At 32.9% G+C, this 13,921-nt stretch overlaps 1 protein-coding gene across 1 annotated transcript; it reads left to right on the forward strand.

Annotated features, from left to right (window-relative positions):
• The first annotated feature begins 6,644 nt into the window (after positions 1-6,644).
• Positions 6,645-11,319, forward strand: Ubcd4 (ubiquitin conjugating enzyme 4). The gene is made up of 3 exons (NM_001115003.1): positions 6,645-6,707; positions 10,415-10,567; positions 10,936-11,319. The coding sequence occupies exons 1-3, from the start codon at positions 6,645-6,647 to the stop codon at positions 11,317-11,319; spliced, it is 600 nt and encodes a 199-aa protein (NP_001108475.1).
• The last annotated feature ends 2,602 nt before the right edge of the window (positions 11,320-13,921 follow it).

Genomic DNA, 13,921 nt, shown 5'->3' on the forward strand with positions numbered 1-13,921 from the left:
TAATGTGCCTTTTGGACGTACAAGTATGTTGCTGTAAAAACAATATGTATTTTAACATTCTAAATAATGATATTTTTTTGTCTTCATCACCATACTAGTGAACAGCTGGAGGTGGTGTCGTAAAAAAACTTGGTTGGACTGTGTGAGAGGGGATATACGAGGAAGGGTGTCAGTACAGAGCTGACGTAGCATAGACTTCAATGGAAAATGAGGATATGGTACGTCGACCCCACATAGTGGAGTAAGGGCAGGAAACAAGAAGTAGAAGAAGACAAGTGAATGCCAAAAAATACTCGCGCATCACGTATGCGAACAAGCAAATGCTTTTTTTTTTTTTAATTATATTGGATTATTAGATTGTTGCCTTTAAAGTATTTTGTAGATAATAGCTCAAGTGTCTAGTTCCCACGGCCCTATTAACGCTACTCAGTGCAATTTTCTTTAGAGCGTATTATTATTTAATTTCCGCCAGTAAATAGAACTGCTTCGATAATAAATTCTTAGTCCCCGCATCGCTAAAGAAGATTATTTATTTAGTACAACTATTAGTGACAGTATACTTGATAGTGACACTATACTTCGATGCTATTTGAAACGCTGTTTATGAAAGGTATGAAAGCTATGTGTCCTTTACAAGATATAATAAAACCGTCAATAACTATTTTTATGAAGCTTTGCGGGGATAGAAAACGTTTGCAGGTTATGTAAACTACTAGTTTCTGTAATAACAAATGTCGTAGGGCGTATCCGTAAACGATTTGAACATGCCACAAAGGAAACTTAATTGTCTTGCAATAAAATATACACACTACAATACAATGAATTTAAAATTTCAAAAACTGGACGTATATTGTCAGTTATTAGTGAAATGCGGTCATGCTCGTTGTCAACTTGGCTGTGTGAAAGTTTTCGTGGGATTTCACAAAAATTTTGTTGTTTATTCACAGTAAAAGGTTTTTATTTGCGGGGTATATGTTCCACAAAGATGTCGCGAATTTGGAATGATAATTTACATATATGGAATTATACGTTCCTAGGTAACAAAACAAGTATAAAAAAATCATCTCATTCGATATCAATTGACAACATACTTTAGACATAGCTGTAATAAAGAATATTTTATTTTTTATTAGTCCATTTGACGACGCGTTTACAAATGATATTCGGTTGGGTACCTACATATTGGAATACTTTTTATTAATGTGTATATACTGATGTACGGATTAGATCCGCGAATAAAGAAATCTTTAGCTGCGAATAGTGAAAACGTGAATGAAGGAAGCGCGAATAAGTTTTTACTGTACATTGGCCCTTATAATTACGAAGATAAAACGCCAAACAAACCAGTAAAATCTGCCGAAATGCTATTGATGCTTTTTTTGTTTACGTGGCAATTGATAAAATCTTTCTAAACTTTTTTTTATTTTTTAGTTCAACCTACAGCGCGAACCGACAGACAAAGTGATGGCGCTGGTTGACTTCGTAACATCAAGCAGGAGGCGTAATGACATTGGAATAGAATTCGTTCTACATTTCATAACGGACACACATAATTCTTCGCAGTAGAAACATGAAGGTGGTCGCTTTTTAGGTTAGATGTCGGAGCAACACGTTACGAGAAGAATTTAAATATTCCAGAGTTCATCTAAAGAAAAACCGATACGGTATTCTAGGTACCACAATTGCTTTACATCTTACGCGCGGTACATCCGGCGTTTCGCGCGCGGTACAGCCGAAGCGAGGGGTGTTGCAACACCCTCTGCATCGCTATCGAATAGCTAATATTTCTTCAAAAATGTTGATTGTATTTATAGTAACAGACTAGCGTTTCGCGTCTCGAGTTTGATTGTTTGAAAAGTTTGAAAGTATGAAATCCCGAGTTTAAACGGGAAGCTTGTTTTAAAATCGGAAGCTAGTGAAGCAACTATAACTTATAAACTTTATAAATTCATTTCAGAGTTCATTGTTTTTAAACTTGCTATAGATATGCCTTAAAAGTCTTTGCGAACAACATACAATAACTAATTAACTGTTGCAAATAAAATATAAGGAAATTTGTTAGATAAATTAATAATGTGTATGTCGCAATTATTTAAGTAATGTTTACATTATGAAAAAAAGTTTCATAAAACGAAGACTCGCGCAGATATTAAGTACCATTCTTGAAACAGAAATATCAATAACTAGATTTTTAATACAGTGAGCGGAAGAGGCACGGTCCATCTAGTACTAATCTTGGATGTCACCCATCCACGTTCCGCCCACATCTAGACATGAGATCGATTTCTCAATTTGACAATAATGATGTTAAGGCATATAGATCCCACACTGTTTGGCTTACCATTCTACTTACCGTATTGTCTTACTTTCGCTACGTAATGAAGTGATCAGATTTGAAGAGTAGACTATCCGTTATTGAGAATTGACTTGATCATATACACAGTCCGGTATTACGGCAGAAATACAAAACGTGCACCATATGTGTAAGTCAAAGCGCAATTCCACGTTCCAACATACTTGACACCAAGATTGTCAATTAATACTCGAAAAAAACCAGAGTTTGGATGTAAAAGTTTGAAGTTAAAAGAATGCCCGACGGATTGGAGACTTTTACGCCGTAGGTTCATTATGCGACATGATACCAAGTTTTTAAGTAACCGCTGAATTTTGTGGGGCCGAATGATATCCACGGTAAAGAAAAATATACCATATAAAGTGTCATAATTCATAATACCTTATACGCAAAATTTTGTTTTAAATATTTTTTATAATAGAACAGTATTAATTCAGACTTCACGCAGGTCAATTTGTTAAACACGTCCTATATTCTACAAGTGAGTTAAAATTTATCTGTAATATTAAGCATGATATGTGCTATTAAAAAACTCTAATGAAAATGCTCACATTATTATTGTTTTTGTATGCTCATCTGATAGTAAGTGTTAACGGTAGCAAATGTACATCAGCAATGCCAGAGGTGATGCCAAATTGCTGTCTACCGCTAAATAGGCAGCAGTTTGGAGCAGTCTGCTGCTATAATATAAACAATAATCATATCAACAAAAATCCTATTTTAGTAATCTGATATATTAAGTGACTTCTTATTACGGTTCTAAAGTAAAGGCAGATTGGGAACTTATGCAAAGTAGATTATTCTACTTGATAAGAATAGCTGTCTTGTCTTAAAAGCTGCAAATAGAACTCTACAGTTTCGAGATGTAAAATTTTCGAATATGGTTAATCTATAATCTAGAAGATTGTAGGAATTTGATTCATTACAGTACTTACAGACAGTAAGTCGACGACTTGCTGACGCTAACTTGAAACCACTTGGACCTGAAAATGGCCCTAAACTGGAGCGTGACGATCGCATTTCAAGACTAAGATATGCCCTGAACCATTTAAATTGGACTATTGAAGATTGATCGAACATTATGTTCTCCAACGAATCAAAATTTATGCTCTACAAGCACGATGGAAGATACAGAGTGCATAAAAGACAAGGGCAAAGATTCAAGCAAGCATGCATAGAAGAAAAAGTAGCCTACGGTGATGGGTTTGTACTTTTGTGGGCCGGAATTTCATCTGAGAGTCGCACAGAACTGGCGTCCATAGAAAACGGCTCTTTAACTAGCAATGAACATGAACATTAATGAACATGTTGGGCCATTTATGGTCATTTTTAGTGAGGATGCTATTTTTAGGCATGACAATTCCTGACCTCGTACAGGTTTCATTGTGAATGAAACATTCGTCTACAAAAGATGAACATTACTCGATCGAGCATGCATGGGAAGAGCTAGGGAAATACGTAAAACAACAAAACCCCGAAACGAGGAGGCAATATAAAGTATTAAAATTCAAGAAAATCATATTGTTGTACAAAAATGTTATGTTTCCTATTTTTGTTTTAAGAGCGGGATCAGCAGTTTTTATTTTATGTAATTTTTTTTAAATAAAATGCAGTGACTTATAAATGTCATTACTTTCATTTAAGAGGTATTATATTCTATCTATTGAGCACAGTTTATTTTATTAAGCTAGCATTCTTAGTTTCCAAGATTATTAGGTATCTTTAGGTGACCCGCATTCATTGCCCTGAAGTATATTTATTAGAGCTTAATCAGATTCAACACATAGTGACCCAATCCTATTCCTAATAAACACTTTTTCCAAATCACATCATGAGTACTAGTAGTATATTGTGTTGTGATCTGCACCGTTGGCCATTTACCTATGTGGGCTGCAAAATAATCATCCAGTTCAAACAGATATATTTAAATTATCTGGTATGTGAAATTAAGATTATAAGTTCAGTGGTGGCAAATTCATTTCATTGTCATTTTACTTTGGAAGCTGCTCAACATTAGGTGGTCTAATCTATTCTATATAATACTATTTATGATACTTTATATTATATATTATGTATCCAGTATTAAAGTTTTAGGCAATTCATTGAAATCATCTTGACTGATTACTTGGAACATGACACTACAACTTAATATACCTAATATATATAAGGTTATAGACTTGTAAATAGTTGTAATATCTATAGATAGTCACATTACAATAACCATCTGACAGTATAAATTTTATGTCACTTAATGCCTTGGTAATTAATCTCCTAGCAAAAACATAGTCAATGCAATTACATTTTTTATGAATTTTAAATAATACATAAGTTCTTACATAATACTACTCCATACATAAGTTCTTGAAATATTATTTTGTTGCTTTCATTATGTAACATTCTAAGGCTGTGCTGAAAAACCAAAAAAAGAACAGAAGAAGTATAATATCAGGTCTGTGGAGTTCTTTTTTTATTCTATAAAAAAATTATACAAGAAAAATGAGTGATCTATGATGAAGATTCTATGTCAATTTTTATTCCCTAATAAGGATTTTTAAAAGTTTTTAATATTGGTGGTAGGAAGTCTTGTGAGTAGGCACAGGTAGGCACCAGCACCCTGCCTAAATTCTCTGTGAAGTAGTAATGTTATATAGTTTCAAAGGGTGGGGCAAATGTAAAAACTGAGATCTTAGAGTTCATGTGTTAAGGTGGATGGCAGCCTTTATTTTATGGATGTCTATGGGCTCCAGAAACTACTTAACACAAGATGACTTATCTAAACAAATAACATGGATGCATATCAAATTAATTACTAATTCTATAGGTATTTTATTTAGTAATTGTTGTGTGAGCATTTGAACAAAATTCAACAGAAGAAATATTATTTTCCACAAAAATTATTATGTTTTTACATTTATTCAAATTGCAATAATTAGTCACCAATGTAGTCAGTACACTTATATATTTTATGTCAGTATTCACATGTTATATTAGCTATTTGAATAGACATTGATGTAGAATTAAGTCTAATATTTGCATTTAATACTAGAGTATTTAGGTTTGAAACTGACTACTTATTACTCTGAATTCCGTTCTTTGTGTGTATTGTGAACCGTTTTCATAAGTGCTCACTGTTGATAACTTCTTAAAAATATATTTTCGTTATTGATGAACAAGATAGCTCATTCTTTTGAAGTGACTTTATTAAATTTGTAATAAGCAATTGCTGTGTGTTAGAATTTTACCTTTACACCTTTAACAGCACACTTTTAATTTTATTATGATTGTCTAATTTGGTTACTTATACACTAAAATGTTAGAATTACATTAGTTTTCTATAAAGTTACACGCCTTTTATCTTGTAATTAAGTAAACAAATGCATTATTTTTATTGTTTGGATAATGTTAAGCATCCTCAGTAAATCATTTATAGAATTTTATTAAGTACTGGTAACGACTGTACACAATGAAGTGTGTATTCGGGAACAACGGGCGCCCTTCATAGCCTTGCACGAGTTATTTATGTATGCGAGAGCATCATGTTCTTATTTCAAACACCATTTATTTTTAAATTCATAACATAAACTACTATTGGATTGAGGTACTTAGCATGCATTAGACAAAATTTTAACATAAACATTATCACAACGCACCTTTAAGCGCCAGGTACATAGGTGGAACCCGGTGACATAGGGAGTAAATTAACATAACTTCGTCCTTAGACTGTTTATAACACTGGTCATACCTCAAAATAAGACCTAAAACTTACTCACTATTATTAACAGCAAACATCACGAAACTAAATTAACTTTTATTTTAATATTGCGAATAGGAAATCACAGACGGTAATAAAATTATTGCCACACATTCAAACCAACCACAGTACACAACTTGACTTGAAGCCTATTGAAATGCGTTTACGAATGCGAGGTCTGTTTCTCTTTAAAATCTCATGCAAAATGTTGAGTGATCTGTGAGATTTCTGAACGAAATACAGAGAAAGTAAAATTCATAGAGAAAGAAAACTACCGAAAATTATTGCAATGATATGGTAATACCGTTAGTAAGTGAGAAGAGAATGTCAAATTTATATTTTTAGTCTATGTTCGACGTCAGGGTGTGGTAGAATTTAATTTCAGATATAGTGGTAAACATTTGCTCGGAATACGTTTTTGAAAACTCTTTGGTAGAATATCCTGGTATCAATCTCTTTATTTCATCGCCTGCGATCGTGCGCTTTAAACGTTTTTGAATCCAGTAAAGCAATAAGTGAAAATTAAGTAGAATTTTAACAATGGCAAATATAGCAGCCAAACGTATAAAAAGAGAGTTCAAAGAGATAATGAAAAGTGAAGAGGTATGGATAATAATTTAACTAAACTTTATATTTGTTTTGATGTTTAGAATGTAGAACTGGAGTTACTTGCACTTTTGTTAAAATGTCATATTTTGTTGGAATGCATTATTATTATTTAGATAGTTAAATTGCCCAAGAAACTAAATTGTTGGATTGTCTCGATATAATAAAACAAAGAACAAATAGCCAGTTCAGAACAATGTGTGCGTGATTCAGCAAACTTGTAGAAATCATGTTTTGTTTAAATTCAAAACGTTAATGCTATTTTTAATTCGTCGAAAAGGAATTATTTTACTGCTTCGTAATAGTAAAATTAGCTTTTCAAAATACATCTATAATGTTTTTCGTGATTCATACGAGAAAAAGTAAACATTTTGTTTTCTATATTTTCTACCAATGTTTTTAATAGAAACAATACTTATATTACCCACATTGATCTTTATAAGTAATTGAAGTTGTGTTTAAAATAAAATAAAAGATTTTATCCGATTTATGCCCAAGCAAAAGTATTTTTGGCTTATTTATCAAATCACAGTTATGACACTGGTGGCTTCAGGCAACCATTTACTTCCAAAAAGCCAGACATAGTACAGGTATTTTTACATTATTTTGGATTTATTCCCTCATTATTGATTGCCATTGAAATAGAACTTGTGTGTGGGGCACCAGCATCCCCTTGTATATGTGTTCAGCTTACCAAGTAGCAATATTTACACATAACATACCGAATTTTTTTAAATTAAATATCTGTAGCACTATTGTCATGGACAGATTGCCTTATTTATTGCAATTGTAAGAGCACACCTGCGTGCAATGCATGTAATACATTAATGTACCGAACATGATCCAGGCGATACTAAGCTAACAGCATTCATAATCCACATTTTGATTACAATAGTAATTGTCCTCATAAACATGAACTAGACGATGACCGAGCTTTGCTCGGTATTAATTTTTTTTTTGATAAATTGTCTTTCGGTTGGCTTAACAACGTCATCTGTGGAAATAACTTTAGTGTTATTGTGTCTTTAAACAATTATGAAAAATAGTATTATTATTCGCCAATATATGTCGGGAAGTCATAAAGTTGATTATCGATAAAGTTGATTATTGAAAACACAAGTAAAACAACATTTCCTAAAATAAATTCTAGCTAGATCGATTTATCGCTCCCTGAAATCCCATGTATACTAAATTTCATAAAAATCGTTGGAGCCATTTCCGAGATTCAGATTATATATATATACAAGAATTGCTTGTTTAAAGGTATAAGATTCTGTGTTTGTGTAGACTAAGAATATTAAATATCTCAGTCCTAGCCCAAACCCAGCAAAAACTGAATTTTTCATTAGACAAAGTTTTTGCACTTCCTGCAAGTATGTGCTCTCCAATTAGCAAGTATCTTTTACTGCCTAGGTTGTATCTGAAAGCTAGCATGTGTAGTAAGAAGGTTACTCCTACTTAAAATATCTGCACTGCATTAGCACCAAGGCCCAATTTTTGTTTATTTATATATAGTGTAGATTATTGGAACTATCTTCTTATTGAGATCCATATTAAGAGTTTTTCAGGAATACCATTCATTAAATTGAATTACCAGGGCTCTTGCATTTACTTTTCTTAACCTTCTGTACTGAAATAATATACTGTACAATGACACATTGTGTAATTGTGTTAGTCATATTTGTATATCTAAAAGTGCATACTTGCTGCATTGTAAGCTTGCACAATTTCTTATCTCTCTCTAACCTTTAGCTTCTGCACGGCTGCCCACTGAGATCTTCTAGCACCTCACATCTAAATGGAACAAATGTTTATGTTTCTGCAAATATAAACAGCAGGGAAAACAAAGAGGGTTGTAATTGCCAGGAGGAGTGGGATTTGCTAACAACTGCCTTAGCACCTCTAAAGAAAACCTGCCATCTCAAGGGCAATTGCTTCACGAATTCATCTTCTACCAGACCGGAATTGCGCCCCACTGAGAAGATCTGGCGAGAAATTTAGCAGGCTCTAAATGTTATAGAGGGTAGATTTACTTTGAACTCTGACGAGTTTGATGAGTTCGGTTAGCAGGGTTCCTATACTTGCTCCTAGTGTTAGAGTTGCAGGTATCTAATGCAAGAGTTATTGGATCAGATAGATCTGTAAGGACGTGTCTAGAACGTCAACGATGACTGACTCCTGTGTGAGTCTGTGGCGATATACTTGCTCCTAGAGTTAGAGTTGTAGGTATCTAATGCACGAGTTATTGGATCAGATAGATCTGTAAGGACGTGTCTAGGACGTCAACGATGACTGACTCCTGTATGAGTCTGTGGCGATGGTGGCGGATGTGATTTTCATCAAGATTCATTATCATTTCTTCAAGATCTACATATTGCGATGTAACATCATATTACTTATATCTCAATCAATTCTAGGGCTTTAACAGCCTTCATAAAAAGGAGGCTATTTATCAATTCAGCTCTGTTTTTTGTGTTAATTCAAAAGTTTTTCTCGGTCAACTGATTTTTATGATTCTTTTTTTTTTTATTATCAAATTTCAATTTTTATCGAAGTCTGAGCAGTCGTTTTTGAGTTATCCTTATTGATCTATATTTAATTGACATTGATTACATTGATCAAATTATCTCAAAATCAAAAAATGATCTAATTTTAATTTTTAAATTTGGTTTTCTTTTTTTTAATTTCGGTATCGTATTCATAAAGCTGTTTGGAACCCATTTTCGTCCTGAAATATGATTTCAATATAGGTTAAGAGTCTATTACTCTTAGAATTAGATTAGAACTTATCTCTATGATCAAGTTTTGCTATATAATAATTTTATAACTGAATAAAGCGTGTAAAAAGATTCCAATTTCGATCAGTTATTTGCAATCTAATATTAAAGTTCATTCTAAATCCAACACCACCGCACAACCCATAAATGTTATGAAAATCATGACCAGTGTCTACAAATTATTCTTGTTCTGTGCACAAATCAACTAAGAGAATAGAAAATAATTAACAATAATAAATAAAAATTCTTTAGTATAATTAGATTGACATGAAGCAGAGTTTTAAACTAGTGCACAATCAAAGCAATAACAAAACTGCATGCATTGTTGTGATACATGTACTTATAAGCTCTGCTTAAGACTAAGAGAAATGTAAAATCTACTATACAAATATAAGTGAGACTTTAGCTGCCAATAGTATACTTCTGTCTATATAAATGTTTAACAATGGGAATAGGTAAGGTTAAGGGAGCCAATCAAGTGGATATATATTATAAAAATAGATAAAAAACGAAAAAAAAAACACTGTTGGAAGTATGTAATACTGAAAATTTTATTAACCAGAATTTTTACCAAAGAAGGAGATTATTGTATATTCTTAATATGTATCTATATTGAAAAAATGGCCTTAACTATTAAAACATTCAAATATTCATTTTATTTCAGATTGAAAATACAGTAAAGAAATTATCTTTCATTTTTATTCCTAACAAAACATGTTCAGCATCAATTTCATATCATTATCATTGGACAGAGGTCAGATGGATCGGTTAAAGTGGAACAACTACTTGTTTCCAATGAATATCAATAATGTTCCAATTGGTGTTGTTTTGTATATCGATGCGTGTTCGATATATCATTTTTATCTTGTTTTAATACTAGTACTAATTGAATAAGTAAAGGTTAAGAGTTTTCTTTTTGTTTCATAGGTGATTGGTGGCTCCATAAAATTGGGACTCGTGAATGAGAATTGGACTGAACTCAAAGGCGAGATAGCTGGTCCTGTTGATACTCCTTATGAAGGTGGGACCTTCCTCCTTGAAATTAAAGTTCCCGAAACTTATCCTTTCAATCCTCCTAAGGTATGTTTATTTACTAAGTTAAGATAAAAATTCAATTTTGAACAGCACAGATTTTTGCACTTATGTACAAGCCATGAATTATTAAATACAAAAAAATTATGTTAGTAACTTATTAAACAACGTCAATATATCTTAAATAATACTACAAACAATATTTTAAAAACAGGTTGCACACTAAATAACAGCATTGCAGAACAAAGCAAATTCATATTATTAACACTGCATAATATGTCCAATAAGTTTTGTTTTAATTAAGTTCATAAGTGTCTTCTTGCCTGTGTTACATTATACATATAATACACTAGCACAGTAGTCACAAAATAAAAAAGCTAAACAGTCATTTTATTTAATATATTCCTTTTTGACAGATACGCTTTTTGACCAAGATCTGGCATCCGAACGTGTCCTCAGTCACCGGTGCCATATGTTTAGACATCTTGAAAGACCAATGGGCAGCAGCTTTAACATTGCGTACAGTTCTATTGTCGTTGCAAGCATTACTGTCAGCAGGTGAACCTAATGATCCACAAGATGCTGTGGTCGCCAAACAGTTCAGAGAGAATCCTCGTTTATTCACTATGACGGCACGACATTGGACCAATGTTTATGCTGGTGGGCCAAATATAGTACACGAATGCAATAGCAAAGTGCAGCGTATGCTGGACATGGGTATTGATGAACATCAGGCCAGAGTAGCTCTCTCCTCATATGATTGGGACTTAGAGCGTGCCACTGAGCAACTTTTTGGCTAGATATTTGTAATAAATTTTAATTAAGACGTGTTGCAACCAATCTACTTTGATGTTGTAATTATCCCTGTTATTTTCATAGTGTGCCCTTTGTGGGGACTTAGATTTTTTTTCTTTCAATCCATCGTAAAAATAATTACAGTATATCACTAATTAAGATAGGTTTGATGTCCAAGTAAAATTTACTGTTATATATAAGTACGTTTGAAAGCGAACTATACTATTGAACTCAATAAAACAGAAAATATAAAACCAACTACTCCATAACCTTTTTAATATTGAATTTACACAAACGGCAGAAATAACTTAATCAGATAATAGCAACACTGAAATAGCACGTGGATATGAAATTGTACACAGAATCTTTAAATAATGTAGATTATAAATTTTATTTATGTACAATAATAAATCCTTAAATTTCCTCACGGAGTGTTACTCAATGGCTAAGAAAATAAAAACACAGAGTTTACATTATATGCAAATCAAGTATTAGATAATGTACAGTATTTTTTGTATATACCTATAAATGATTGTTATATGTATTCCATTTATAAATCAATATTTGTTTATGCAGACTCTTACTCTACGTAGACTATTTGTTTCTACTTTTATTCCATCGACGCGAAACTTTACTAAAGAAAGTAATTAGATTTCGAACTAAATGATTTTTATGAATGATTAATGAATAGTAATTATTTTTATTTTAAATATTAGTTTGGTGGTATTGATGACCTAATTCGTGTAGGTAGTTACTATACATTTGATATGTTTAGCTTATTCCATTTCTAGTTAGTTTTGTATAGTATGATCGAAGGCGTGGCGTGGGTAAGAATTCCACGATGTTTCCTTAATGGTAATTAAATATATGTAAATGAATCGTATAAATACATTAGTGTTTTATTTGTCTCCTGAACCCCAAACCTAAAAAATATATATATATTAAATTCTTAATAACATCATAAATACATAGTATACCAATTAACAACATGACCAGCAAAAGTTTTATTAAAACAGTGTTATTTGATAAATAGGATTATTTACTTATCGAACGAAAATAGTTTAAATTATAAAACTCAATTTTATGAATATATATTTTTAATTCTTCAGCAGGTAGACGAACTCTGGTCCACCTGGTGGTAAGTTGTTAGCGGAGCCCATAAACACCAACTATTGAAGTAAAAATAAAGAGAATGTAACATTAGTGTAGCGAAATTCGGAATAATGCCGAATAAACCAGGCAACGTGGAGGAGTTTATGTTGGAAAGCGGACCGGGAAAACGCTACGAAGAAAAACAGTTGCGAAATTCCAAACACAACTATACTCGTATAGGGTTTCAATCGTTCATGGATTTGGTGTACAAATTCATGGCTAACCTAGTTTTCAGTGGTTAGCTGAGCCTATAGATATCTCAACGTTAATTCCACAGCCAACCTTGAATCAGGTGGAGTCAAAGCTATCCAACCTTTCAAACTTGAACGCATTGTACGCAACTAGTTATTATTCTTTAGTTTCAGTTATAAAATGGTTACAATAAAGTTCTAATTAGTAAATAATAGGTAAACAGGTTTTAAAAAAATATTAAATTGATATGATGTGTAGGTATATGTACTTGATAACTCTTAATAGACAATAACCGGTCCAAGGTCCGAGTGGGGTGAATTGACTTTGGTTCAATTCAGTCCATCGAAGACTAATTCGCACGTTCACTGCCAAGAAATATTCATACTTTACACGATAGTTTTTTTGGTTTTTGGGGGTGAATCATTAAGAGCGGTATTCAGTATCGGAGTTATATGAAATGTAAAAGCACTTCACATGCAGGGTTCTTAGGCAGGTACTTCACGTCTGATTAAAAACATATCCTTTTTAAAGCACAGATCTAATTTCGGGTGGCGATTTACTCCATCTCCGAGCTTCAGTTCGCATGAAGTCAAGGGTTTTTGAAACTTGTGCAATAATTAAATTTACAAAAGAAGCACCCAAAGCAACAGATACCGTTATCTGTTTGGTAAATACTGTAATGAATTGTTTGAGGTGATCATGTCACCCGTTTTCTATAATAATACCGACCGCTATCGGAACAGCATTGGACTCTAGGTACTATCTGAATCCGTTGCGTGTCCCCAGATTCGTGCATTTACTTTTTCCGAGTATTTACTTTCCTCAAATCAGTTACATTAGTCACATAAAATAGGGACGGTGGTGGTATTTACCTGTCCAGAATTAGGTACAATGCCCTACCACCAGTAATTACGCCAAATGTGAATTTGGCTCGTTTGTTTTTTGTAAAATGATATTGCAATGCAAAATATTATTATAATAATTACAGATAGGCTCAGGATGGCTAATGGTATCGACTTTTGGTACATGCTTTTCTAATTATTAGATATTTGGGATTTTTTATATTTGGGTTTGGATGGATTACTGGTGGCTTTCTAGCTTCACCAGGACAGGTGAACAAACACGGGCTCTACCAGGCGGGGTGGGATTTGCTAACAGCTGCCCGAGCACGTCCGACGGAAATCTAACAGTTCAACAGTTGCTTAGGCACAACAACTGTACTAACAAGAACGCGCGATTGCTTCGCGACAGAGACTGGTACGT

This window comes from Bombyx mori, chromosome 1, assembly GCF_030269925.1.
Source record: "Bombyx mori chromosome 1, ASM3026992v2".
In the NCBI taxonomy this organism is placed as follows: Eukaryota; Metazoa; Arthropoda; class Insecta; order Lepidoptera; family Bombycidae; genus Bombyx; species Bombyx mori.

What these genes read in the sequence shown, in the direction of transcription:
- Ubcd4 (NM_001115003.1), top strand. Translation starts at nt 6,645, where the DNA reads ATGGCAAATATAGCAGCCAAACGTATAAAAAGAGAGTTCAAAGAGATA. An exon ending in AGATAATGAAAAGTGAAGAG is followed by an intron (nt 6,708 to 10,414) that starts GTATGGATAATA and finishes TTTGTTTCATAG; the next exon opens with GTGATTGGTGGCTCCATAAA. An exon ending in ATCCTTTCAATCCTCCTAAG is followed by an intron (nt 10,568 to 10,935) that starts GTATGTTTATTT and finishes CCTTTTTGACAG; the next exon opens with ATACGCTTTTTGACCAAGAT.